Here is a 25,042-nt window from a genome sequence, read left to right on the forward strand (position 1 = left end):
AGCTGTGCTTTGGCCCCATTCAACACATGCTGGTTTCAGTGTTTTTAATCAAAGTTAGAAAAGTTTGGGAGGGGGCTACAAAAACCCAGCCAGCATTTCCACCATGGGTTGAGTTTCAAGGTCCTCCGTTTCTCATAAAGTCAGGAAAGGTTGCACTTAGCCCACCCGCCCAGCACCCTGCCGGAGCTGAGACAAGGGGACAGCTGAACACTTGAGCCCCTCATCTGTTGCCAGTGCCCACATGGTCCACATCTCCAGGGGACTGAGGTGGTGCACCAGGAGGAGCCCTCTGAAGAGACGGGTCCAGGTGGTCTAAGGGCCGCTGTATTCCCAATGTCTTGAAGCTGGCATGGTGCGTGGGACTCAGCCCCAGCTTCCTCAGGCACATACCCACGAAGACGTCATCAATGAGGAAGAGCTCGGCCTCTTCCATGACTGCCCGGAGGTGCTGCATGATGGCTCTAGACACGATATACTCCCCATCCCCAACATAGGGCGGGTAGTGGTAGGCCCTGTACATGGAGAGGGGGATGAAGTATTTGACCTTGGTGTTCCTGTTAGGCAGAGCCTGGCGGATGATGCCTCCCACCAGGAGATCCTGCGCTGGGTCCAGGTCTTCCAGGAACGCCAGCACATTGGAGACACGGACAAAGACATCGTCATCTTTTAGCATGAAGCGGGCCTGGGGACAGGCAGCTGCCACCCAGCACTGCAGGTGCAGCTCCTTGAGCATCAGGTTGAAGAAGTCCTCAGCAAAGTCCCACTGTAGGATGTCATCAAACTCTTGACTCTCATAGGCCAGCAGCTGGGCGGGGTTTGCGGGCCTTGTCACCCCTAGGAGAAACACCAGCTTCAGCTGCCAGCCCCTATCCCAGCCCCATGTGCTGCGGATGGCCACACGCCGCTCCACGTGGCCAGGCTGCGACTTGATGGCCAGGAGCAGGAAGATGTCCCTGGCACAGCCTGAAGGCTCTAGCAAGATGGGGAAGTTGCAGCAGTGGCGATAGGTCAGGAAGAGGCGGTGACGGCTAGGCAGGGACAGGGAAGCATTAGCCACTATGTGGTTGGGTGGACACTGGCCGTGGCGGGGCCCTGGGGGTGCCCAGAAGGGCTGGCGGGCCATGGGGGCCCCCTGCCGGTTTGGCCTCCGTCCTCTGGAAGAGCAGGCAGCTGAGCAGCAGCCCAGCCAGGCAGTACAGGACCAGCCTGCAGGACATGGCAGCACCTGGAAAGAGCCTTGTGAGCAGGCCATGCCCCACCGCTGGCCGCCACCTCCCTGACCCCAGGAGCAGCAGTCACCCACACTCAGCAGCTAAGTCCCTGGTGGCCTTGGCGCTTGTATCTATTCTTTTCCGGCTCCTCCCAGAGGAGAGACTAAGCACACTTGCTGTGCCAGCCTTCGCCTGCCTTCTGCTGTCATCGGAAGGCTCTTGGGTCAACATTTTCCTTAGAAGAACTTGCAGCCACTTTACAACTGAGGTGCCATGAGCATTGTCAGCATTTCCCAGGAAACTCAAGTACCTTATGAGCTTCAGTGAAAATGGCACAGAACTAGTTTCGCTTCGGGATAAATTCCTTCTAAGTACCAAATGTGACATTCAGGACTCTTAAGCCATTTCCAAAAAAAGAGTCTGGTCTGTTGGTGGCAGGCCCTATGTTGGGTGGCTCAGATGATTGATCGCCCACCAGCAGCAGATGGTGGTGGCCACCACCGAATTACCCTTCGCAGCTGCCCGAAGTGGCCTGGGTTTCCTGGGGGTCAGATGGCTTTAGAGAAGCATCGTGGGCACAGCAAGAGCGTGAAGGCAGGTGGAGCGGGGGATACAGCGGGGCCAGTTCCTGTGGCCACTCTCTCCTGTCCCTGCCACTCAGGGCTCAGGTTTTCTCCGTCGCCCAGCAAGCCAGAGAGAAGGTGGGGAAACGCTGCCCCGCACAGTGACCTGCCCTGAGGCCCAGGGGAGCAAAGCCAGGCTGCAGACCCTCCTCTTCGCCTCCGCTGCCTGTCACCTGTTCCACAGGCCTTCACTTCTACCGGGTCTACACGCCTTAGCCTCATCCTGTCCTCTCTGCCGCCAGCACCACGAAAGCATCTCTTTTAGCGCTAGGAATGTGGCAGGCGAGACAGGCAAGGTCACAGCCCTCACCAAGAAGCAGCAGACGAAGCAACCCGTGGGAACCTCAGGTAGCGCTCGGAAGAAAGCAGTGTAATGGAATCCAGCACGAGGTTTAGAAAGCCCTCCTTGACGAAAGGCATGTGAGCAAAAACCGATGGAGCAAGGCGCCAAGCCACCTGAAAGATCGGGGCCAGACTGTGCCAGGCAGAGGGTGCAGCGGGAGGAGCGCCGCGGGAGTCCGTGGGCGGGAAGGAAATGGAAGGGACGCGTGAGGCGGCGTCCATGTCAGGGCCGTGGGCGGCGGCTGGAGGGAGGGCTGGGCTGTTACCGCGGGCCCGGGGCAGAAGCGGCAAAAGAACGCGCGCTGCTGGGAAGGTCACGGCTGCTGCTGCTCTGGTAATGGATGGTGGAAGAGCGAGAAGGGGAACAGAACAGCTGAAAGCTTGCAGGTCAGGGCCCGAGACGCAGCTGAGACCAGGGTGCTGGCCGCGGGGCGGTGAGCTGGCTGGGTTTCACGTGGGGAGAAAGGCGGGCTGAGGGTGGGTGGCGGTGCCAATCACCTCGGAGGCCGCAAAGCAAGCGCTGTGATTTGGGCGCGTGCATTTTCGCGGCCTGGGCTGGGATGCGCGGGGGACCTGACTACCCCTCAGCCCACCCCGCTACCCCTGCGCCCTAACCCGCAGCAGCGCTCACTGCCCGAACCAACAGCAACTGCGCCCCGCAGTGCCCGGGGGCCACCCTCTGCTCCCCACCCCACACCCACTGTGAATCTCCCGTCAGCACCTGCTAAGCGGCGGTCTCCCTCCCTCCTGTGGGCCCACCCAGCTGGGTTTGTACCCGGCACCGGCTTCGGCGAGTGCACGACCCCCTCCGAGTGGGGTGCTGAGTCCGAAGGGTCTGCAGTTGTTTCTGGGGTGACAGCTGCTTCGGGTCCTCACAAGGAACGGTGGCCCGACATGCCACGATGAGGGCAAGGGCCAAGGACCGATTCATTCTTTTCAGGCGACAGTCCTTACACGGCTGTTGTGGGGCCGAGGGGTCGCAAAGCACGACCAGGAGCCCCGCGGGGGGCACCCCTTCCGGGCCTGAGCACGCAGAGCAGCGCCGCCCCGTCGAGGCGTCCGGAGCGAGCGACCCAAGCTGGCCCTGTCCCCAGTGTCCGGCTCGGCCATTCTGGCCCCAGCGAGGCGAACCGAAGCCGAGAGGAAGCCAGACACCCCTGACCCCGACAGTCCACTGGGGCGGAAGGCCGGCGGGCCGCGGAACAGCGCGGCGACCACCTCGCCGCGGCCAGACCCAGCGCTACCCCGGGCGGGGGCCGGGCATGCCCGGGATGGCTGGGGCGCGCGGGGCCCCTCTGCGCCCAGGAGACGCCCCCTCTCCCAGCAGCCGGGCTCCAGGCGCCCGGCCGGGCACGACCCCCCCTCGTGGACCTACCTGAGCAGTGTCGCCGGTCGGGCACAGGCGGCGGGTTCAGGGGAGCAGCCTGAGGAACCCGCGAGGAGCATCGGCCGCGCGCACCTGCCTGGGCTTCGGGCGGCGCTGAGCGGGTCCCGCCCGGGTCCCTCCCAGTTGCCGCCCGGGTCCCAGCCGGACCCCGCCCCGCGCCGTCCACGCCGAACCGCCCACCGCCCACGCGGACCCTCCCCGGAGCAGCCGCCCGACCCCGACGCGCGGCGGCCGGACGGGCGCGGGCTGCGGGCGTGGGAACAGCATTTAATGCGCGCGCTACGTGGGCACCAGCCGGAACGCCTCCTCGGCCGAGCGGCACTGGCTCAGCTGGATCTGGACCTCCACGGTCAGCGGCTCCGGCGCGTAGTCGCTCTCGAACGCTGAGAAAGCGGAGCAGCGAGTGAGTCCGCGGGCGTGGGGGGCTCGCGCCCCGCCCCCGGGACGCCCGCGGCGCCCCCAGCGCGAGGCGGCCAGACCCGGTAACGAATCGAGTGAAATCGCACTGAACTAGGGGGCCACCGGTTCACTTGAAAGGACACGGGCGGATGCGGTTAACCAAACATCTGTCTGGCAGATGTTTTCTATAAAAAGGAATGAAGTCAGGGAAAACTACTGAAAGCATTCTCGGAGATGAAGTTATAATACGAGCTTTCAAGCAGAAATCAGAATTTTGGAACATTGTATCTGCCATCGTGAACTGAGTTTTCCAACACTCAAAGACTCTTCTCATGATATGGGTGGCGATATTTAAAAAGGTGATTTTTGGATAATGATAATGAGATGTGTCAACATTTGGAAGATCTGCTAACTCGGTGGACTATTTTTGCAAATAACCTACTTCTGACCTTACAACTGCCTGGGTGAGTCAGCCTTCACTATTGTGTAAAAAAAAAAAAAAAAATGCAGTGTTGACACCATGGATTTTAACATCACTGATGATGAAAAATTCATCCATATAGATTTAGCTTTCACGTTGTAATCTTCAAGAAAACTAGTTGCCATATTGGATGTGCTATCAAAGAAGAATACCTATGATTATTTGAAAACCTACTAAAATACTCCTCTCTTTTCCAGTTATGAGATGTCCCGGGAAGGCTGGATGTCCTTCATACGCGTCAACCACAGCAAGACGTCCCAAAAGACTGACTGCAGGAGCAGCTAGTGAATGCAGCTGTCCTCACTCAAGCCAGACATTAGAGAAATTTGCAAAAATGTAGACAAATAATTTTAAGATCATCTAACTCCACAGCTCTGTCTCAAATCACATGTCAATATTTGTATGGGTCTTGAAGTCCTTTGTGCTTTTTCGAAATTGTTTTGGTTGTTGTAGGTCTTTAGCATTTCCATGTGCATTTTAAAATCAGCTCGCTGATTTCAACCCCCCCAAAAAAATCCCTCTAGGATTATGACTGAGATTGTGTTAAATCTATAGATCGGTTTGAGAAAAGTTGACATCTTAACAATATTCAATCTTCTGATACGTGTATGTTGTATACTTGCCTTATACTTTTTTGAGTGACTTTTCATTAAGGTAAAATCCTCATAAAATGAAACATTTTAACCATTTTTAAACGGACAGTTTTCGGTGGTGTTTCGCATATTCACAGGTTGTGCAGTCATCGTGGCTGTCTAGTTCCAGAACGTTTCTATCACCCCAAATGGAAGCCCACACCACTAGCTGTCACTCCCCAGTCCCTCCTCCCCCAGCCCTTACACCGCCACTAATCTTTCTGTTTGTGCGGTTTGTCTGTTCTGGACACGTCCTATCCACGGATTCACGTATGGCCCTCTGTGTCTGGCTTCTTTCCCTTAGCTTAACGTTCTCAAGGTTCATCCACGGTGTAGCATGTGTCAGCCCTTCACTCCTTTTCGTGGCTGAACAGCATCCCGTTGTGTGGCCACGGCACGTTCTGGTTATGCGTCCATCCGTGGGTGGCATCTGGGATCGGTCCATTTCTCGGCCGTTGTGAGCAGTGCCGCTCTGACCTTGCCGTGTGCCTCGCAGCGTTCCCCGCCGGTCCCCCGTCTGCTGCCTCTCCCTCCAAGCCAGACCGTTTCGCAAACTCAAATCTAAAACTTTCAGACACTTCGGGGGCTGCCCGCTGCCCACAGAACAAGTTCAGGCTCCTCTTGTGGCAACTAAGCGTTAATGACCCGAAGCAGGAGCTGGACAAATGCTGAGCCAGAAGCGCCTGGGGCCAGCCCCAACTCTGAGCCCCCATCCCGCCTCCTCCTGGCTCCCGCCCCCTGAAACGCTCTTCCCGCCCAGGGCAGGCCACACAGCAGGCTGCTTGCCTCAGGGCTGCAGCAAAGACTCCAGCTTGGCCCTCAGGATGGGCACGGCCTCCCCACTGGCCAAAGATACACTTCCCCGTCCTCCTATTCCTTGGGTCCCAAGTCAGGCTGGCCCCTCTGCTGCGGTCTGAATGTTTGCGTCCCCCACAATTCATGTGTGAAACCTTAGCTCCCAAAGGTGATGGTGTGGGTAGGGGGAGCTTTAGGCGTGTGATTAAGTCATGAGGGCGGAGCCATCACGAATGGGATTTGTGCCCTGAGAGAAGCTGCAGAGACCCCTTCCCACCTCCCCCTGTCAGGACGCAGAGAAGGCCCCTACCTGACAGTGCCAGCATCTTGGTCTTGGACTTCTTCGGCTCCACAGCTGCGAGAAACAAGGGTCTGTTGTTCACGAGCCACCCAGTCTGTGGCGCTCTGTCCCAGCAGCCCCAGCGGACAAAGACAGGTCCTCGGCACACGCTCCTTGCCCTCGGTCACCATCACTGCCTCTTACCTTTCTTAGCTTTCTTATTCTTTGAATCCTGAGAGAAAGAACCACAAAATAAGATGCTCGCTGGAGTGGGGGGTGCTGGGAACAGGGTGCAGGCGCAGGGTCCGGTGCAGCCTATGGGCGCTCCCACGCCTGCTGGGGCCTCTCCTGGTCCCCAAGGGAGGGCAGGGTCTCCTCAGGAGGAGCCCTGCCCGTCCACTTGCCCTCCTCCTCACACCCGGGAAGGCTGCCCCAGGGGCCAGTGACCCACAGAGCTGGGGCCCCCGCAGCTGCCTCGGGAGAGGCCCCGTCCTTCCTGTACATTCTGGGGCCCTCCAACAATGCTGGAGTTTCTCGAGGGCGTTTGGGGGCTCAGAGCCTCTCCCCCACTGCCTCCCTTCCTTCCCTCTACCTGGCCCCAGGCCCTTCCTGCCCAGCATCATCTGTGGGGAGGGGCGTGTCCGGGGCCTTACTGTACCCTGAGAAACGTCAGCTTGTCGGATTCCGCGGTGCGGATCACCCCAAAGTTGCAGACAGTGGACACGAGCGGCTCCCCCATCAGCAGGGGCTCCAGGCCCACCATGCCCCTGCCCAGCACCCGCAGGATGGGCGGGTCCTGGCGGAGCTCCTTGGGCAGTTCTTTCTTCTTCTTGGACCCCTGCAGGGAGCCGGATCTGAGCCTGACCCGTGGCCAAAGCACTGGCAAAGCCATGCTTGGCCGTGTTATAATCTGCCAAGGGCAGAGGAAGCAGGACGGTGAACACACAGCTGCTTGTGCTTTAGCACAGATAACCGGGCACGGACGGGCCCTGGGAAATTACTGTCGCCAGCAAGTCCTGAGAGGAGGGCTCCCACCCCGGCCCTGACCTTCGAGCGTAGATGATAAATGCCCGAGCTTCCCTCGGGGCCACTGTAACTCCATGAGCGCAGTGTCACTGTCTCTGTGTCTTTCTCAGTCCCCCGTTGTGCCCCCCACCAGGCTGACCCTCTAGCCGTGCAGGTCACGACAGACCCCGTCTATCCCTGGAGGGCGAGGCCAGGGGGCGCCGGGCCGGGCCAGACCTTGGCTGCCTCCGTGTCGCCTTTCGCTGCCTTGTCTTTCGCGTCCTTCCCCGTCCTGCTTTTCTCCTCCTTCTTGTCCTTTTCCCCTTTCCCTTTCTTGGCAGGCAGGGGGACGTCGACGGGAGGGGCCACCAGAGGCCAGGACAGGATCTAGGGGACAACAAGACGGCTTCGAGTGAACTCAGGCTAAGCTGGGGCTGGCTGGGATCTTTCTGGAAAGGTGCACAGGCCATGCTGACAAGGGAGCAGGGCTACAGACACCCCGATGGACAGCTGGAAAGAGGGGCTTCGGGGGGCAACGTGTCGACCACGGAGAACTCCACCTTCTCCTCCACGATGGTCACGGTGGTCCCCGCCAGCAGGAAGGCCTTGAGAGGCACCAGGTCCCTGAGCGTGTGCTGCATCTCGTAGTTGCAGGGGATGACGTTGGCCCAGGGCTTGCGGACGGTGCTGAAGAGGACTGTCCTGGGAGGGGAGATGAAGACGGGGTGTCATCGTCCAGGACCAGGGACGAGGCCGTGGGGCGCTGTGAGGAGACGGGCACAGAGCGAGACCAGGGAGGGGCCCAGGAGGCCGGGCAGGGACACGGGCAGAGGAGAAAGCGCACCCATGAAGGCCACGTGGAGACTTCCTTCGCGGGTGACGGCGAGCTGAGCGGTAGATGGGAACCAACTAGAAATGAATCAGGAGATTTTAAAAACATCGGCAAAGGAATAAAACAGATTATTCGGAATTTCCTGAATCGTTATAAAGTGGTTCTCCAGGGCCAGGAAACACCTCTCTCTGGAAGTCACAGGGCTTGACAAACTGGGTGTGCAGATGCACCCGGGGGGGAGGCGGGAATTCCGGAGCACACCCAGGACGGCGGAGGCTCGAACGGTGCCTGCGCCCCAGCGCCCACACAGCACTCTGCGCAACGACCCACGCGTGGACATGCGCTCTGCTCACGCGATGGAACAGGGGAAGGGAACGGTGACAACGACGGAACAACGTGGACGAACCCTGAAGCCCCGATGCCACGCAAAACGCGGCAGACACAGAACAGCAAGTGTCATTATGACGCCACTTACGCGGGAACGGCCACGCTCATAGAGGAAGAAAACAGGAAAGAGGTTCCCACGAGCTGGACATGGGCGGGGTGGGGCGGTGGTCAGTGTTTAATGGGCCTAGAGTTCCAGTTTGAGAAAAAAAAGTTCCAGAGGTGGACGGTGGAGACAGCTGCACGACGCTGTGACTGTACTTAATGCCACAGAACTGCGTGGGGACTTTTACGTATATTCTATCACAATAAGAAAAGATCATGACCTTGTAAACGGTGACCCCCAGGAATGCGACGTGTCACTGTTCATGTGCACACACCTCGTGCCCGGTCTAATCCCTGGCACGCCAAAACAGGTGTTTTATGAATGAATACGTGCATTAATAAATAAATAAATAAACAAATGCTAATTTACGCCACCAGATTTTTAAAGCATATTGGAAAGTAAAAACTCTCAAAATACTAAGATACTGGGTCGAAAGCAGAAACGACGACCCCCAGACCAGAATTCAGGATCCATAATTAGAGATATGTTTATGAGGACACACTACGTGGCCGTGATTGGGAAATAGTGGTACATACATTGTTTCAACAACTGGACTCCAGCGTGAAGGAGACTAATAGACTACGACCAAGTTAAAGTGTGTCTGAGTTCAACGTTAAGAAAAACTAGAAGAAAACGGAATAAAATACTCATTCCAGCTCTGGACGGGAGAAAAATGTTCCCTCAAAGGAGAATGGGATCAAAATAAAGTTATGGACTAAAATATAACAGAAGCCCAATAAAAGAATTCAGCCCAGAGCTTGTACCCTGTGGGGATCAACCGCACAAAAACAGATGTTAAAAGGGAAACATAAAAATGGAGGAAACATACGTGACGGTAACCGATTTTAAAAATCAGTGCCGCAGACAGATGGAAGGGATCTGAGACAGAATCAACGACTGTGCCTCCCAGGCGAAAAGACACGTCAGAGGCTCCACCAGCAGGGGCTCCGGGACCCCGATGCCTGCACCGGCTCCCTGCGAATCTGATTTTGGTACTCCCCTGCTTCAAACTTTCTGATGGTTTCCCCTTAGGACAAAATAGGCTTTCTTTCCATCTGCCTTTCCAGCCACCTTGCTTTCCGGTGCCCACCTTCCTGCACATTCAGGCGTCTGCTCCTCCGAGCCGTCATCACAGGGCCACCCTCTCCTGTACCTCCCCGGGGAAGCAGCTGTTACGTGGAGTGTAGGGTAATCGCTGTTTGTTCATTCCCCTCCCGAGATGGACCAGGGCCCCCTAGAACCTGGCACTGTCCATCTTACTTGCTCGTGGTCCTATGGCCCAGAGTCATGTCTGGGAAGAGCAATTCATTCATTCTATGGGATGAGCTGGATGGAAGGGAGGACATCTTTCTAATCGACGTCATGTTTTAAGTGGTAGAATTATCCGTGGCTCCTTCTGTTTTGTTAATCTTTCCAAAAACTAAAATGACCACAACAGTGGAGTCAGCTGTGGCTGCGCCCTGGCCCTGACTGGCTGGTTCCGTCACTGTCTTCCCTCCGGCAGCTGGAACAGCCGTCCCTGTGCTCTGTCACCGGTGGGGACACCAGCACGAGGGAACGAGCGCCTTTGGCTCCCCCACATTCTCAACGAGCCTATATCATTTACTTTCGGTTGAGGTTTTAAATAATTTTTTAAAAATTAACTCTTCATAGCGCATCTTAAGAGAAGCCAGCTTCTCAGATTCCTGGAGGACTTCCGCAGCGAAGTCTGCGTGAGGTAAAAGCCCAGTTAGCTGGAACTCAGTTATGAATTTTGTTTTCTGCATTCTGGTCTTCAGAAGGATCGAGTAAGAAAAGCTGATGGCAGGAATTTTGTAAAAAAAATAATAACCTAAACAAAGTTCAGTGTCTTAAAATCACTACAAAATTGGTTAATAGAGCTTCAACACTAAGCGAGAACTGACTCTAAGTCCTTGTAAAACACTTCATCATCCAAAAAAGATTCTTTATCAAGACAAGCTACGTGACATATGCGAAGCCCGTGGACTGGACCGGACCGGACTTAAAAAAGCAAGAAAGCTCCTGGCACTCGGTCAGGTTGGGGATGCATAGCACGTGGTAGATGCCAGAATAAGTTCCAGGCGAGTTAACAGGTAAAACGGAAAAGGTTTTCAACCTCAAGGCTGAAATGAAAAGGGCTGTCCATTTATTCTCTCTCCATTGACTACAGAAACTCAAGCATTCAGAAAAGCCTGGCCACCCAGGGAAAGGAGACTCTCTGCACTTTGAGGGGAAGGTCAGGCCTCGTGCAAGGAGGAGCCCAGCACGAAACCCAAGCCCGCCTTTGCGCCCCACGCCGAGAGGACGCGCCGGTGCCTGGGCCCTGCACTGCCAAGCCCGTCCTTACCCTGGGGACGGGCAGAGCCGGGGGTCAATCCGGGGCCGCAGCTTGGCCAGCTCCTCTGCGGAGTCTGTGGACCTGGGCAGGGCCACCGAGCCGCCCGAGACTACGGACTCCAGCTCGCCCGACTGGGACGCCGTCGTCGGAACAGACTCTGCAACGTCCTCGGCCTCTTCGGGGACGTGCTCGCCAGGGATGTCCTCTGCAGGGACTGCCTCTAACTGCTCCACGCTGGGAGAGGGCTTGACGATCTGCCAGAGAAGAGATAAGACTCGAGCCGCGAACTTCCAGCCAAGGCAGGGCCTTGGGGTGCTCACCCGAGGCCGCGTGGATGTTAGTACAGGTGTCTGAAGCAGCTGCACACACGTGAATTTGGGAGGCAGGAAGTTAAAAAAAAAAAAAGCCAATCTCAGAATAAATGAACAGAAACAGACTCATAGATACAGAGAACATTTTGGGGGGTGCCCGATGGGAGGGTGGGTGAGAAGGGGAAGGGATTAAGAAGTACAAATTGGCGGTTATAAAAATAGTCACGGGGACGCGGAGCGTGGCCTAAGGAACAGGGTCAGCAATACTGTGATAACTGCGTGGCGCCAGGTGGGTGCTCGACCAGGGTGGTCACTTAGTTTTATCAATGTCTAATCGCTATGTCGTACGCCTAAAACGAACCCTGTACGTCAGCTGTGACGGAAACGGAATTATTTTTTATAAAAGCGTCTTTTCTTCTGAGAGGCCTACGCTGAGTGAAAAGAGCGTCTGCACGCGATGGGACGCCGCACGTCTGTCCCAGCCCGTGGCCTCCGGGGGGCTCCTCTGGGTGGGAAGGGAGGTGGGGGCCAGAGGGCTTCGAGCCTTCGTGGGGTTCCGGGAGGCTCCCTCAGTGGGCCGTGTGCTCGTGGGGACAACAGGCAAGCGCAGCTGGAGAAGTGGACCCCGCTCGGAGTGGGGTCTGGAGCGGGAAGATCCTGTTCCGGGCTCCGCTGGGCCTCGGCGGCCAGCACGGGAGCCCCGCCCGCCCCGCACGCCACGGCCGGCCCGGGGACACACACCTCAGCCACCTCGGCCAGCACACCGACCAGTTCGCTTTCTTCGCCTTCTTCATCCTCCACGAAGTCGTAGGTCACGTAATAGGTGTACGTGATGAAGGGGCCTTGGGGCCCTGGTTCCGGGTCCAGGATGGAGCTGTCCAGAACCCCTCTGACATTGCCAATCGTCACCAGGAGCTGTGCCTCGCGTGGCAGGAAGTCTGCAAGGGGGAGCGGGTGGGAGTGAGGGGCGTCGGGAGGGGGAGCATGTGGGGGGGTAGAGGCCACAGAGGGCCACCAGGGCCTGAGTCTCCACCTCCAGGCGGGGCCCCGGAGTGCTCCTCCCTGGCTCTGTCAAGTTCAAACGGTGACTTTGGGTGAGTCTCCTTTTGGCGAAACACCCAGTGAAGCCTTGTTTCCCCGATGTGGATAACGGAAGCGAAAGCAGCTGCTTTGCAGGATGGTTACAGATCGAGGCGCATGTGCCCTCAGCAGGCGCCCTGCGCGCAGTAGGGGCAGCTGGTGTCATCCATGTTTCACCGCCCCAACCCGGAGAGCGGTCTGGTGTAGCTAGTGGCGCGGGCCACAAGGGGGGGATGTCAAGCCACCACAGAAGCGAGGACAGAATGTCTCCCGTGTCCCTGGTGAGGGAGGGGACCGAGGTGGACCCGGCCTCCTTATCCCTTCTGTCCCCAAGTCCCAATCGCGGGGACTAAGTCAATCTCTGACCAAGAAGTGAGCTGCACCCAACCAGGGCCCGTGTCCCCCGGGGAGCTGTGGGGACAGTCTGCCCAGCAGGGTGGCGGACGGGCAGCGGCTCGGGAAGGCAGGAGCCCGCGCATCGGCGACCTCACCCCCGCTGTGGCTGATGCCCCGGAACTGATGCTTCTCGCTGGGGGACACGGTGATGTCATCCAGCACGCAGAGCCGGGCCAGGCTGTCGACGGTGAGGCCGCGGTAATACGGCACGAGGGCCAGCGGGTTGCCCTGCAGCACCAGCAGCCTCAGGTGCCTCAGGGAGCTGAGGCTGCCCACCATGCCCTGCAGGTCTGTCAGGTCGTTGAAGCCCAAGTCCAGTGACACGAGGTGGGGCCTGGGGTGAGCAGAGCCGTCCAGGCGGCGAGCGGCCCGTGAGCAGGATGTCCAGACTGCCCACCACGGCTCGCATGCCTCGGGGGGCCCTTGACCCAGGCTGGTCCCCTTCTCCACATCGGAAAGGACCTCCTGGCTCTACTGTCCCCTCTGTCTATACTGGCACCCTCACTGTGACACAGGATGGCCCTCGTCACACCCGAGTCTACCTGACTCCTACCGACACACAGACCCCGTCTACTAGGTTAAACGTCTCAGCATCTCCTGTGGAGCCTGATACGGTGCTGTGCATCTAGAAGGTTCTCAACGAAGACAGACAGACTGGCAGGGAGGGCAGAGGGAGGCCCCCTGGGGAGGAGCAGGGGGTGGGGGAGGAGGGCAGGGAGCAAGACCTGGGAGGGGGGGGGCTTGAGGGTCTGGGAGCTGGAAGATGCTTCCCAAAGCCAGATGGGCGTGTGATCGCAGGGAGCCGTTCGCTTCACTCTTGGGGCACGTGGGTGGAGGATGCACCCGTGAGGACAGGGGACACACAGGGGGCCAGGCAGGGGGCAGGGCAGTTTCCCTGCCGTGCAGACTGGAAAGCAGACTGATGTCAGCTCTGAGGACAGCAGCAAGACGAACGCCAGGGGACACCGCCTCAGCCGATCTCTCGCCATCGGCCCGACGGCCTCTGGCCTCTGACCGACTGACTCAGGGACGTCCCCTCCCCGCCCGCCCTCCTCTCACAGCCCGTTCTGCCCGTGATGCTGGCCAGCTGGTGGGGACATGAGAGGAACATGTCTTGGGGACCGGCTCAGGGACGTTACCCACCATGAGCCTTCTTCAACAGAACCATCTGCGAAGTCGAGTCACGCGACATCTACCCTCCTTTTAATCTCAAAAAACAGTGAAAGGTGGAGGTTTTTATGAAACCCGCTCAGCGTCCAGCAGGCCACCTAGGTTTACAGTAAGTATTGTTTTCCACATTGAAAGTTGGGACACTCGGGACTCTCCCCAGGGTCGGGTCTCAAGTCCAAGTGAACGTCTCCTTCCCGCTTACGCTCCCTGACAGCTGTGGCCAGTGCGAGAAAGCAGTCAGAACCATCCACACGTGGCGGAGAAAGTGTGACCACGAGGAGCAGGGGGAAGGAGACGATGGTCAGAGCGCGCGACCTTCCAACGGCACACTCCCCAGGTCACGGGAAAGCAAGGAGGCCATGTTGACCTTTGCCCTGTCTCTGCCCCTGTGGGCCTCGGGACCCGGAGGCGCCACCGAGGACGCAGACGCCCCGGCACCTCTTCACTGCCTCCTCTGACAAGCCCTCCCAGCCTCTCCGCCTTTGGTGGCCTCACCGGGGGCCTCTGGTCCCCTCAGGCCCCTCAGATCCGGTGTCTTCCGTTTCTACTGCTCACCCACCAAGGGGTCAAAGTCAAACCAAGCACTGTCTGTGGGGCAGCGGCTCTCAGCTCAGGGTGATTTTGTCCCCAGAGGGCCTGACACTCCCTGGAGACATTTCGGTTGTCACAGCTGGGGCGGGGCGGGTGCGACTGGCATCCAGCAGGTAGAGGCCAGAGATGCTGCTCGACTTCCTGCCAGGCACGGGACAGTCCAAATGTATCGTCCGGCCCAAATGTCAGCTGTGCCCAAGTCGGGAGATCCGGCTCTAACTGGTCTGCCGGGCCTCGCCCCCTCTCGGTGTTCTGCCCTGGGCTTCGTGGGACTTTTGGTTTATTGGATCAGGGAAATAAATCTTAGGTCTGGAGTCAGCAGCCCAACCATGAGTTATTATAGAAAAGTGCAAAGCGGGGTTCTTCAAGCCACCGAGAGGAACACCCCAATCTAACGCTTAATCCCTTACTACCCCCCGACCCTTCTCCCCCCTCCCCACCTCCCATCCGGGGCCCCCGCGTTACCAGTGTTCCCTGGTGACGTAGTGGCTCTGCAAGGGGCCCAGCAGTTTGTTGTGGCCCAACCCCAAGTGCTGGAGGCCTGGTGGGGGGTGCGCGCACAGGCAGGCCATGCTGGTCACGCTGTTGCCGTACAGCTCCAGCACCTGTGAGACCACCAGACAGGACTTCAGGGGTGAGGACTGGACTCCCCGATCCATCGCCGCCCCACCCCACATGCCTAGGCCCTCACCCACGCTCCCTCTCCCCGCTGGTGACTCAGCAGAGGAATGACAAGGACGCTGGCTTGCGCCACGCCTGCCCCGTCCCTCCGGACTCCCTTAGAAAAACCCGGAAAGAAAATATTTCTGCAGCACGTGTTGGCAAGTTTTTCTTTTGTGAAGGAAACTTTAAAATTGGGAGGGGACATCGGAGAGGGTGCGTGACGTCCTGGCCACTTCTCAGGCCCTGGTGATACAAACATGGAATAACCCTAAAGATGACTGCAAGTCTTTGTGTTTCTCCTCCAAGGCCTGGCCGGGGGTCCTCTTGAGCACGGCACTGAGCCACAGCTCTGAGTCCCTTCTGCCACTCTATCTACTGTTCCCAGCATCTCCTTTAAGACTGAGGCCATTCTGACATGCTCCACTGAGGACGCATGATCGAGCCCAGCCTGCCATTTTTTAAAAAATTATTTTTATTGTGGCAAAATTGAACCATTGTGACACTTGAACCATGTTAAGACTCGGTGGCATTACGTACATTCACACTGCTATACAACCTGCATTACTATCTACTTCCCAAATTTTTCGTCACCCCCAACAGAAAGTCTGGACCTATTAAGCCACAGCTCGCCAGTGCCCGCCGCCACCCCGCCCTGCTGCCCCTAGTGACCCCTCATCTCCTCTCTCTCTGGGGATTTGTCTCTTCTAGTTACTCCACGTGGGTGGAATCACCTGATACGTGGCCTTTTGTGTCTGGCCCCTGCCACTCAGCATAATGCTTTCAAGGGCCATCCATGTGTAGCGGTTGTCATTCCTCTTTATGACTGAATAACATTCCATTATAGGGAGAGACCACATTGTCACCCATTCTGCTGCCGACAGACCCTGGGGCTTTCTGCATCGTCTGGCTACGGTGACCCATGCTGGGGTGAACGCTGGCGGACAAGAGTCTGCGTCCCTCCCTGCCTTCGGTTCTTTGGGGCTGTCCCTAGGGAGGGAATTGCTGGGTCCCTCGGAAAGAGCACGTTTGGAGGAAGGTGGCCCATCTCTGCCGAGCCCGGGGCTGGGCCGCGCTGGCTCAGAGACCCGACCTGGGCTCCTTTACCTTGAGAGTCGGGGGCAGATTGACGGCGTCAACCTCCTGGATCTGATTGGCGCTCAGTACCAACTCCTCGAGGTTCCGGAATTTCCGGAGGTCCTTATCCACCAGTCTCACCTGGAAGAGGAGGAGAGGAAGCTACGAGCCGCGGTGGGCGAGGCAGCGCTGGAGCGGACACCGCGTCCGCAGGAGGCGGCAATGGCCTCGCCACCGGCAGACTGACCGGCCCGTCTCCCGAGCCCTTTCCACTCTTCTGAGTTTCTGCCTCATTCTGCCAGGATCCAAGGGTCTCAGTCACCGTAGTGACTTCTCACCTCCTCATCCCTCGCCCCTGCTCGAACCGTAGGCACTGTGCAGTTCCCAGCTTAGTGTCCCTTGTTGGGCTGTGACTCCCGAGGGCGGGAAGCCCATGTCCTTTGCTATCTTCCTCAAAATCATTAGGGGCCTTTCCTGGCCGGGCCTCTCTTCTCTAGGGTGACCGACTGTGCCAGCTTGCCCAGGATCGAGGGGCTCCAGGGACATGGGCGGGTGCCAGGCAAACAGGTATGAGTTGCTCCCCTCCTCCCTCATCCCCCAAGTACTGCGTGACTCAGTTCCTCTGAGAAAAGAGAAGCAAACTCGGGAAGGCCAAGGCCACATTTCCATGCAATTTCGGGGCTCTGTTATTGAGATGAGCAAAGAAGGCTTTTTAGGAACAGAAATTACTTCATTTAAACTGGCACCCACAGTTTCAATTAAGTAAAACCAGTACGAACACTTGGAAAGGTGGCTGATGGCAGGGTGCTCCAGAAATCAGCTCTAGAAGATGCACAGTGGACTCCCTCTCGGGGCAAAGGAGGAAAACACAACAAAGAATAAATAAGTGAGCAGCTGCCTCTGCTTGGTGGATCTGCCCCGTAGGATTAGTCACAAGGAGGGAAGAGCTACCCCCAGCCCCCTCCCACCTAACGCCTAGGTCTCCCCACTAAGTGCGTGAGGGGACAGCCTCCTAACATCACCTCTGTATGCTGGTGCCCGCTCCCCTGCTCACCTGCTTGTCCACCACATGCAGGGACCTGAAATAGGAATAGAAGAAGGTGTCTTTGAGCATCAGGGGATTCTGGATGGCCAGCTGTCTCAGAAAACGATCCTCTGCACTGGAACCCTCCAGCAGAGCCCAGGGCGAGTGGGGGCTGCAGACCAGGCCCAGCAGGTCCTCCACCGTCTCCTCCCCGGGGCTCCCCACGTCCTCCTCTCTGGGGATCAGCTCCCTCCATGTTCGCCAAGTTCGAGGAAGAAAGCGCGACTTATTCTGCAGCGGTGGAGGCGGAGAATTTGTTTATGACTCAGCCCTCTCAAGGATTTAGACAGTGAGTAAGCGATACTTTTGACCAATTATTAATCATGGATATAACTAAAGACGAGAGAAGACAGAATAATAAAAAGGCCCATTCCTGCCTTTAGGAGTCGCTAGGAACCTTGAAGATGCAAGTAAAGGTGATTAAATATTTAAGGAACGATTTATGTCCTAGAAGCCGGGAGGCACCAAAGGCGATCTGTGGGATGCCCAGCGACCGGAAATCAAGGAAAGGTTTTTGAAGGTGAATTTAGTGCCTTTAGAGGCCATCAGTGGGAGATGAACACATTTGTCTCAGAGTTTACTTTCTCCTACACCCTTCCTCAGAGGCCCTTAGACGACACCTGTGAGGCCTTAGAGCTCAGCACGGGGTCCGGCACGCAGTAGGCGCTCAGCCCTTTTGCAGAGGAAACACCGAGGCCCCCTAGCGGAAGCTGGGCCCAGCTTCCCGCCGAGCCCCCCGGAACCGTCCCAGACCCCGGACACTCCCGCGCGCCGAGCAGCCGCGGCCTCGACGTCACGCTCCCCGCCCCGCACCACGACGCCTAGCTGGTGGCCAGCTGATGCCGGGGACGCTCCGGCCGCCGGGCCGCCGCGGGTCCTGACCGCAGACATCGCTCTCACGACGAGCTTTTCACCTCGAAGGGGCCTGGTGTCTCCGGGAGAGCGCGGCCGTGCCCGCAGGCCCGGGTGGGGGGCCCCCCGCGTGCCGCCGCCGCAGCCCCCCGCGAGCCCGCCCCGGCCCCGGGCCCCGGGCCCCGCGGGCGGCCGCACCCAGCTGCCCGTGCCGCACGGGAACTCGTGCAGACACAGCTGCCGCAGGTGCTCCTGCACCGCGGCGCTCACGGTCCCGCCGCGCGCCTCCATCGCCGCGCCTCGGCGCCTACGGTCGCTAGGCAACCGCCGGCACGCGCGCGCGCGCAGGCGCCTTGAGACCCCGCGGCCGCCGGGTGGCGCCGACGCGCCGGGCGGGGGGCGGAGTCGCCGGCTCGGCCCCGGACGGCCGCGGTCTCCTCTTGCGGCCGCTGCAGGACCGGTGACGGCGCGCATCACTACCTGTCGCCGCGGCCGCTACCAGCAGGTGCGGAGCGCTGCCCGCCCGTTCGCCTTCCTGTTTCTCCTCCCCAGAGCCCCGGAGGAAGGTGCTAATTATCATCCCCATTTGACAGATCTGGAAAGGAGAAATGAGCCCAAGGTCAACCTCAGGATTCTGACCGGTGGATTCCAATGTGGACCTCTTTAACCCCTGAGTGGGAGTTTTTAATCACTGTCGACGTCTGCAACTTTTGGCGCCGAGATCCCATTTCAGACGGATCCAGTCTTACCTCTCCATCCTCAGAGCATATGGCCCACTGCCCGCCACACAGGAGGGGCTCCCCGGCACTGGTTTGTGAAATTAATGGGATAAGATGGTTCTGGTTCCTATAACTTGGAAATGCAACAACATCTTTATTGAGATATAATTTACATGCCCTAAAATTTGCCCTTTTATAGTGTACAATTCTGTGATTTTTAGTATATTCACAGTGCAACTATATTCATAGTGCAACTGTCACTGTCATCTAATTTTCAATTTTTCTCATCCACAAAGGAAACCCCATATCCATCCGGACATCAATCTCTATTCCCCCCCATCTACCCAGCTCCCTTGGCAACCACTAACATAACGTGCTTTCTGTCTCTGTGGATTTGCTTCTTCTAGAAATAAATAGAATCATACAATATCTGTCCTTTCGTGTCTGGCTTCTTGCACTTAGCATAATGTCTTCGGGACCCTTCTCTGTTGTAGCATGTGTCAGTGATTCACTCCTTTTCGTGATGGAATACTATTTTGTTTATCCATTCATCCGCCGATGGATATTTGGGTTGTCTTCACTTTCTGGCTCTGATGAATAATGCTGCTATGAACATTTGGGTACAAGTTTTCATGCGCACATACGTTTTCACTTCTCCTGGAATGAATTTCTCTAGGAATGGAGTTGGTAACTAGCATTTTGATCATTGCCGAACCGGTTTACGCAGAAGATGCACCATTTTACATTCTCACCAGCAATATATGAGGATTCCGATGTTTTCATATCCTCACCAATGCCTGTTATTTTACTTTAAAAAAATTGTAGCCATCTTAGTAGGTGTAAACTGGTACCTCGTTATGGTTTTTATTTGCATTTCCCTAATGCCTAATGATGTTGAGCATCTTTTCATGTGCTTATTGGCCATTTTTGAGAAATGTCTATTCAAATCCTTTGGTTATTTTCAAATTGGGTTAGTCGTCTTTTTATTGTTGAGTTATAAGAAGTTTTTTTGTTTGTTTGAATATATTTTGGATACTAGCCCTTTGTATTATATGATTTGCAAATATTTTCTCCCATCCTATGGGTTGTCTTTTCACTTTCTTGATAGTCTTTTGACAAACAAGTTTTTAATTTTGATTAAGTGTAATTCATCTATTTTTTCTTTGGTAGCTTGTGCTTTTGATGTCAGAAACCATTGCCTAAGCCATAAAATTGAGTTTTGCGAGTTCTTTATATATTCTGCTCACGAGCCCTTTTGTCAGATTTGTGATTGGTAAATATTTTCTCCTAGTTTAGGTTTCTCCTTTTCATCCTCTTCACGGTGTCTTTAAAAGAGAAAAAAAAAATCAATTTTGAGGGAGTCCAATTTACTGATTCTGATCCTTCCAGAACTACCCACTGCGATGGACATCTATCATTCTTTTTGACTTTTCTGTAGTAGAACACCTTTACTATTTTTAGAAAATTTCTCCAAAACTAGGAAATAAGGCAGAAAGAGAACCACATGCCCTTTCGAAGAAAAAAATAAGTATCAATAAGTCTATCGTGACATAAACCAATCAAAGGGACAAATCGAGGATGACTTCTGGGATTTTGATGAACCAACTGGGTGGTTTCATTTTTTTCTTCACGTCACAAACCACCACGATACAGCTTCCACCCGCAACACCCTGTTCAAACTCCCCTAGCAGAGTTCCCAGTAACCTCATGTTCCCCCACATAGCGACTCTCTTCGGCCTTTATCTTAATTGATCTCTCCATGGCGTACGATGGGGCCGATCATTTCCTCCTTCCTGAAAACCGCTTTTCATCTCATTCTATGACATGTGTTTCCAGTACATTTCTTTTCTTTCTTGGGAGTGATTTCTCAGTGTTCCGGGCTAAATCGTCTGCCTCTCCCTGTCCTGTTATTGGAGTCGTGTCCCCAAGCTCCACACTTGCCTGACACATCTCACATTGGTCATGTCTTGTAGGCTTACAGTTTTATTGACCGCAATATACAGATGGCACCGAAATTGATGCCTCGAGTTCCTTCAAGCTCCGAATCCCAGCATCCAATGGCGTGCTGTTCATCTTTACCTGGGGGGTTCCATAAGCCGTCTATCTTACCATGTCGAAAACTGAATTCGTGCCTTCACCAGAGTCCTGTGGTCCTGTTTATAGTACCACCACCCATCCAGGCACCCGGACCTGACACCTACAAGTTAAACTCATGCTCCCCACATCCAATCAATCACCATCGCTTGTGACTTTTACCTTCTACAGATTTCGCCAGTCCACGCACATCTCTTCGTCTCTACTCTCACTGTTACCTGGTTCAGATCCTTGACTGGGACCTGTCAAGTGTGAGGTACAGGTGGGACGTTCAGGTGGAGATGTCCATGAGGCGGCTGGACGTTTAGATCTGGAGTCTGAAGGAGAGAGATACCGAAGTGAGAGGAATATAGGTCAAGAGTGAAGCTCTTGGAGATGTGCCCGTGGCAGGGCCAAGCAGGAAGGTGATTCATCCTCAGAAGCCACTGTAAGAGGGGCCAAACTGTTTCGGGAAAACGCTCTCATGGAAGGAGAGAGAAAAGAGGCTTTCGAGAAGGAGGATGTGGTTGATACCACTGTATACCGTAGAGGGGGCAAGTAAAATCAAGTCTGAAACGAACCCAGGAAGGTTGGCAACATGAGGTCACTGGAGACTATATCGGTTCTTTATTGTTCTTCTAACAAATGCCATGCACTCAGCAGTTTGAAACTACAAAGCTACTGTCTCACGATGTCTGTAGGTCAGAAGTCTAGCATGGTGTAACCGGGTTCTCTGCCCGGGGTGTTACCGGGCGAAAGCTGGGGCTGCGGTTCTCGTCTGCGGTCCAGAGTCCTCTTCCAGACTCACTGCTCCTTGTCCAAGTTCATTTTCTTCTCATACTTTCCACGTGGCCCCCTCCATCTTCATGCCAGCAATGGCTCTGAGTCCTTCTGGTGCTTTGAGTCTCTCTGACTTCCTCTTTGTTTTCAAGGGCTCATGTGACCACATGGGGCCCACCCGGTGATCAAGCCATCTTAAGGTCAACTGATTAGTAACTATTACATCTGCCAAGTCCCTTCTGCCATGTCCTGTAACGTGATGACGGGAGTAAACACAAGACCGTGGAAATCATGGGGCAAATTTTTTATCCCGCGGTGTCTCATGACACTCGGCCAGAAGACCCAAGTTCTTTATCTTCGTGAGACCCTTGTGATTGGGCCTCTGCCCGCATTTCCACCACCGCCCCCTTATCTCGCCTCACTCCAGCCGCCAGGACCTGCTTCCTTGGCTACGGCATGCTCATTTCTGCCTGAGGACTTCCGTCCTAGGGTCCCTTCTGCTGGGAGCATTCTTTCCTCAGATCGTCCCGCAGCAGGCTCCTTGTCATCTTGCAAGTCTCGGCTTGAATGGCACCTCTTCGGAAAGACCTTTCCTGATCCCCTGACTTAAAGTATCTCACCCGTCACGCTCTACCCCGTTGCCCCGTTTGATTTTCATAGCTCTTATCATTGCCCGACACTTTCTTGTTTGTTGCTGCCGTGCCCCTTGCTCACTACAATGCCAGCTCCACGCGGACGGGGACCTCGTCTGACTTTTTTTTTTTTTTGCCACCATTCCTGAGAACTTAGAAGAGTGCTCGGTCAAAGATGGCATTCAAAATCCAAATAAGTGATTTCAACAAATAACTCTCGAGCATGGAGCCCCGGCGGAGGCCCTGCGGTTGGAAAGACATAGTTGGAAGTCCAGTGATACTTGAGGGAAAGCCTTTGACGCACCACACTCGCGGGGGTTATCAGGGCCGGCACAGGCACGTGTCAGAAATCCACAAAGATAACGCATCTTACCAACTTCATGCTAGCTGTACACCTACGTGCACTCGACCCTGACCTTCCCCCAAAATTCCCCGTGAGGCGCTGACCAGCAACCCCTGTGTCATCAGTTTCTTGGTGGTTGAGCCCGTCTACCCTGGGCTTCAAAATTTCTCTTGGTCGGATCTACAAGCTCTTTCCAAGAAAGATGTGTGTGCCTTCCTGCATGTGCCTGTATTGAGTCAAGGCATCTGCCCACTTTGAAGGTGACCTCAGCACTTCCTTCCAGACCTGCTTTCACACAGCCCCGGGTGGCAGAATTTTGAAAGTGTTTTCTGGAAAAAAAGCTGAGTAATGATCTTGCTGTGGGCGGGACGTTGTTCTTCCTCGCAGAGGGCCCTTTATATACCTCCCAGTACCATGGCGAACACATCTGGCTCCAGACACTGCTGCCGAAGCGGGCCCTGCTCCCTCGCACCATGGTCTGCCACACAGGTATCGCTGCGTCCCGCCGCCTCTGCGTCTGGGGCAGAGAGGAGGGCTCTGGGTGGGGGCTCAGTCCTGCGGTTGCTCTCGACAGCGGCCGGGGGGCTGAAGCTGGGGCGGCCGGGTGGTCTGGCCCGTGTGCCTCACGGCACTGTTCTCTTTCTCCAGGATCAGCCAGGTTTGCCCTGTTCCTGCTCTGCTGTATGGGGACTTTGCTGTCCTCCCACACGGCCCCCATCAGTGGCCATGACCTAACAAAAATAATCCTGGAATTGCGGTTCTCGTCTAAGGGACTCTTGAGAGAATACGTAAGTGTCATGCAGCCATGTCATCCCATCCCCAAGAAGGGATGGGAACAGCTAGGCGGACTACGGTGGGGTTTTTATGAGGATAGGGGTCGGAGGCAGACATTAGCTCAGATGGCCAAAAATTCAACAATTTCCCATATACTAAAGGGTCTGCTTTAGTCGGCTTGTTCACTCCTGACATACTTGGTTCACAGGACTACTGAGTTTTCCTGTCCTAGCACATCTCTTGAGGTGGGCCACCTTGTCTACCCATCCAGGAGCCTGCTAAGGAGTAGCAAACGGCAGCCTAAGCTGTAAACAATGTCCTCGTGGATGTAGGATGTGAAAACCCTCACATGGGTCCCAGAGTGTCCCTTACGGCAGAGAAGGGCAGTTAATAATCAGGTGTCTGCTTGCATGCGGCTTCACTGCTTAATTAGGACCCAGCCTGCTTCTAGCAGAGGCTGTCCTGAGCTAACCCCATCGGGAGGAAAGTATGTGGCTGCATAAATGTAAATAGCCCCCCATTTTCTTAGGATTGTGATCCAGACAGAAGCTCTTAGGTGGCTTTGATTAAACAAACAAAACCCAAAACATGGTAATAATTTGTGACATCGGCCTTGCCCTTCCCGTCCACCCTGGTATTCAAACCTTAGCCTTGTTTTTTACAGACACAAAGGCAGAAGTCGCTACCAGCCGAGGTGACCAGGCAGTTCAGGGTGGTGAGGTGCTCTTAGCTCGTTAGTCTTTAGGAAGAGGGATGGGTGAGGGTGAGGTCTGGAGTCGGGGTATGTTTGGGGAATCTCTCCCTGGCATCTTGGAGGCCTTTCCAGACAAGTATAACGCCCTGCCACTCCCTTAAGCAGGAGACATTTTGGATTTAACACAGAGTCACCAAGGGCAAGCAGCAGCATGGAAACCCAGAGAGTCTCCTCTTCCCCACCTGTCTGAGGCCCCGAGCAGCCGAGAGCAGATTCCAGAAGGCTGGAGAGGCCTCAGCCAGGCGGGGCAGAGGAGGCAGGATGGAGCAGTGGTCATACGTGTAGGCTTCGGAGTGGATGCCCAGCGCGGGCTGAGATCTGGGTCTGCTGCCTGCTCTCGGGCCAGCTCTGCAAACCACTGATGGAGCTTTAGTATCTTCTGGGATAGTGATGATCACGGCCTCGCCGGGTTGTCACACTGATCAGACGAGATGAGGGGGGTGGGAGGAGGCTTGTTCATGCCAGTCACGGAGGAAGCATGCAACAGTCACCTTCAAAACTAATGCTCGCCCGTCTCTCCCCCTTGTTCCATTTGTGAAGAAGGAGTCGGGACTGTCGGATTCTACGCCTTACCCACTGCCGAGTCTCACCTCCTACTGCCAACCGCCCCACATCGCCAACAGCTTAGCCATCCTGCCTTACTTCAGGGCGATCAAACCATTGTTAGATGACGAAGCGGACATCGATGTTCTCATAGAACAGCTCAACAAACTCAACATTCCACATGAACCAGACACAGAAGTTTTGGTGCCTGAAAATACCTTCGAACATAAAAGGTTCATCGTGGCCGTTTTACAAAGGTTTTCCACGTGCATGGACTCAGTGCAGTCGTGACACCAGGCCGTCAGAGGGCTTCCTGCTGAGTCTCTGCTTCTTGGAATAAACATGTGCGAAGCCTTAAAAAAAAAAAAGATGAGCGACAGCTAAGTAT

At 55.8% G+C, this 25,042-nt stretch overlaps 3 protein-coding genes across 16 annotated transcripts; 1 reads left to right on the forward strand and 2 right to left on the reverse strand.

The window, feature by feature from the left end:
- Positions 1-31: 31 nt before the first annotated feature.
- On the reverse strand, positions 32-3,697 carry B3GNT4 (UDP-GlcNAc:betaGal beta-1,3-N-acetylglucosaminyltransferase 4). Of its 3 annotated transcripts, none has more exons than XM_039879365.1 (2): positions 2,952-3,697; positions 32-1,225 (listed from the first exon to the last, which is right to left on the reverse strand). In XM_039879365.1, the coding sequence occupies exons 1-2, from the start codon at positions 3,105-3,107 to the stop codon at positions 221-223; spliced, it is 1,161 nt and encodes a 386-aa protein (XP_039735299.1). In that variant the 5' UTR covers positions 3,108-3,697; the 3' UTR covers positions 32-220. The 3 variants fall into 3 exon arrangements, with proteins under 3 accessions (XP_039735299.1, XP_039735301.1, XP_039735300.1); XM_039879367.1 differs by having other exon boundaries at positions 3,552-3,694; XM_039879366.1 differs by having other exon boundaries at positions 1,304-3,091.
- An 18-nt stretch (positions 3,698-3,715) lies between these two features.
- LRRC43 (leucine rich repeat containing 43) lies at positions 3,716-18,355 on the reverse strand. Of its 12 annotated transcripts, XM_039879361.1 has the most exons (14): positions 18,099-18,183; positions 17,305-17,415; positions 17,155-17,179; positions 16,131-16,241; positions 14,829-14,968; positions 12,698-12,936; positions 11,868-12,064; positions 10,825-11,069; positions 7,716-7,857; positions 7,393-7,542; positions 6,809-6,988; positions 6,355-6,382; positions 6,181-6,225; positions 3,716-3,946 (listed from the first exon to the last, which is right to left on the reverse strand). In XM_039879361.1, the coding sequence occupies exons 5-14, from the start codon at positions 14,933-14,935 to the stop codon at positions 3,843-3,845; spliced, it is 1,437 nt and encodes a 478-aa protein (XP_039735295.1). In that variant the 5' UTR covers positions 14,936-14,968; positions 16,131-16,241; positions 17,155-17,179; positions 17,305-17,415; positions 18,099-18,183; the 3' UTR covers positions 3,716-3,842. The 12 variants fall into 12 exon arrangements, 9 of the variants coding, with proteins under 9 accessions (XP_039735295.1, XP_039735289.1, XP_039735297.1 ...); XM_039879355.1 differs by lacking the exon at positions 18,099-18,183 and adding an exon at positions 18,235-18,355 and having other exon boundaries at positions 17,155-17,415; XM_039879363.1 differs by lacking the exons at positions 17,305-17,415; positions 18,099-18,183 and adding an exon at positions 18,235-18,317.
- Positions 18,356-21,118: 2,763 nt separating this feature from the next.
- IL31 (interleukin 31) lies at positions 21,119-25,000 on the forward strand. Its single transcript, XM_039879369.1, has 3 exons — positions 21,119-23,072; positions 23,232-23,371; positions 24,652-25,000. The coding sequence occupies exons 1-3, from the start codon at positions 23,057-23,059 to the stop codon at positions 24,943-24,945; spliced, it is 450 nt and encodes a 149-aa protein (XP_039735303.1). The 5' UTR covers positions 21,119-23,056; the 3' UTR covers positions 24,946-25,000.
- The last annotated feature ends 42 nt before the right edge of the window (positions 25,001-25,042 follow it).

Source organism: Pteropus medius, unplaced genomic scaffold (genome assembly GCF_902729225.1).
Source record: "Pteropus medius unplaced genomic scaffold, Ma_sr-lr_union100, whole genome shotgun sequence".
NCBI lineage: Eukaryota > Metazoa > Chordata > Mammalia > Chiroptera > Pteropodidae > Pteropus > Pteropus medius.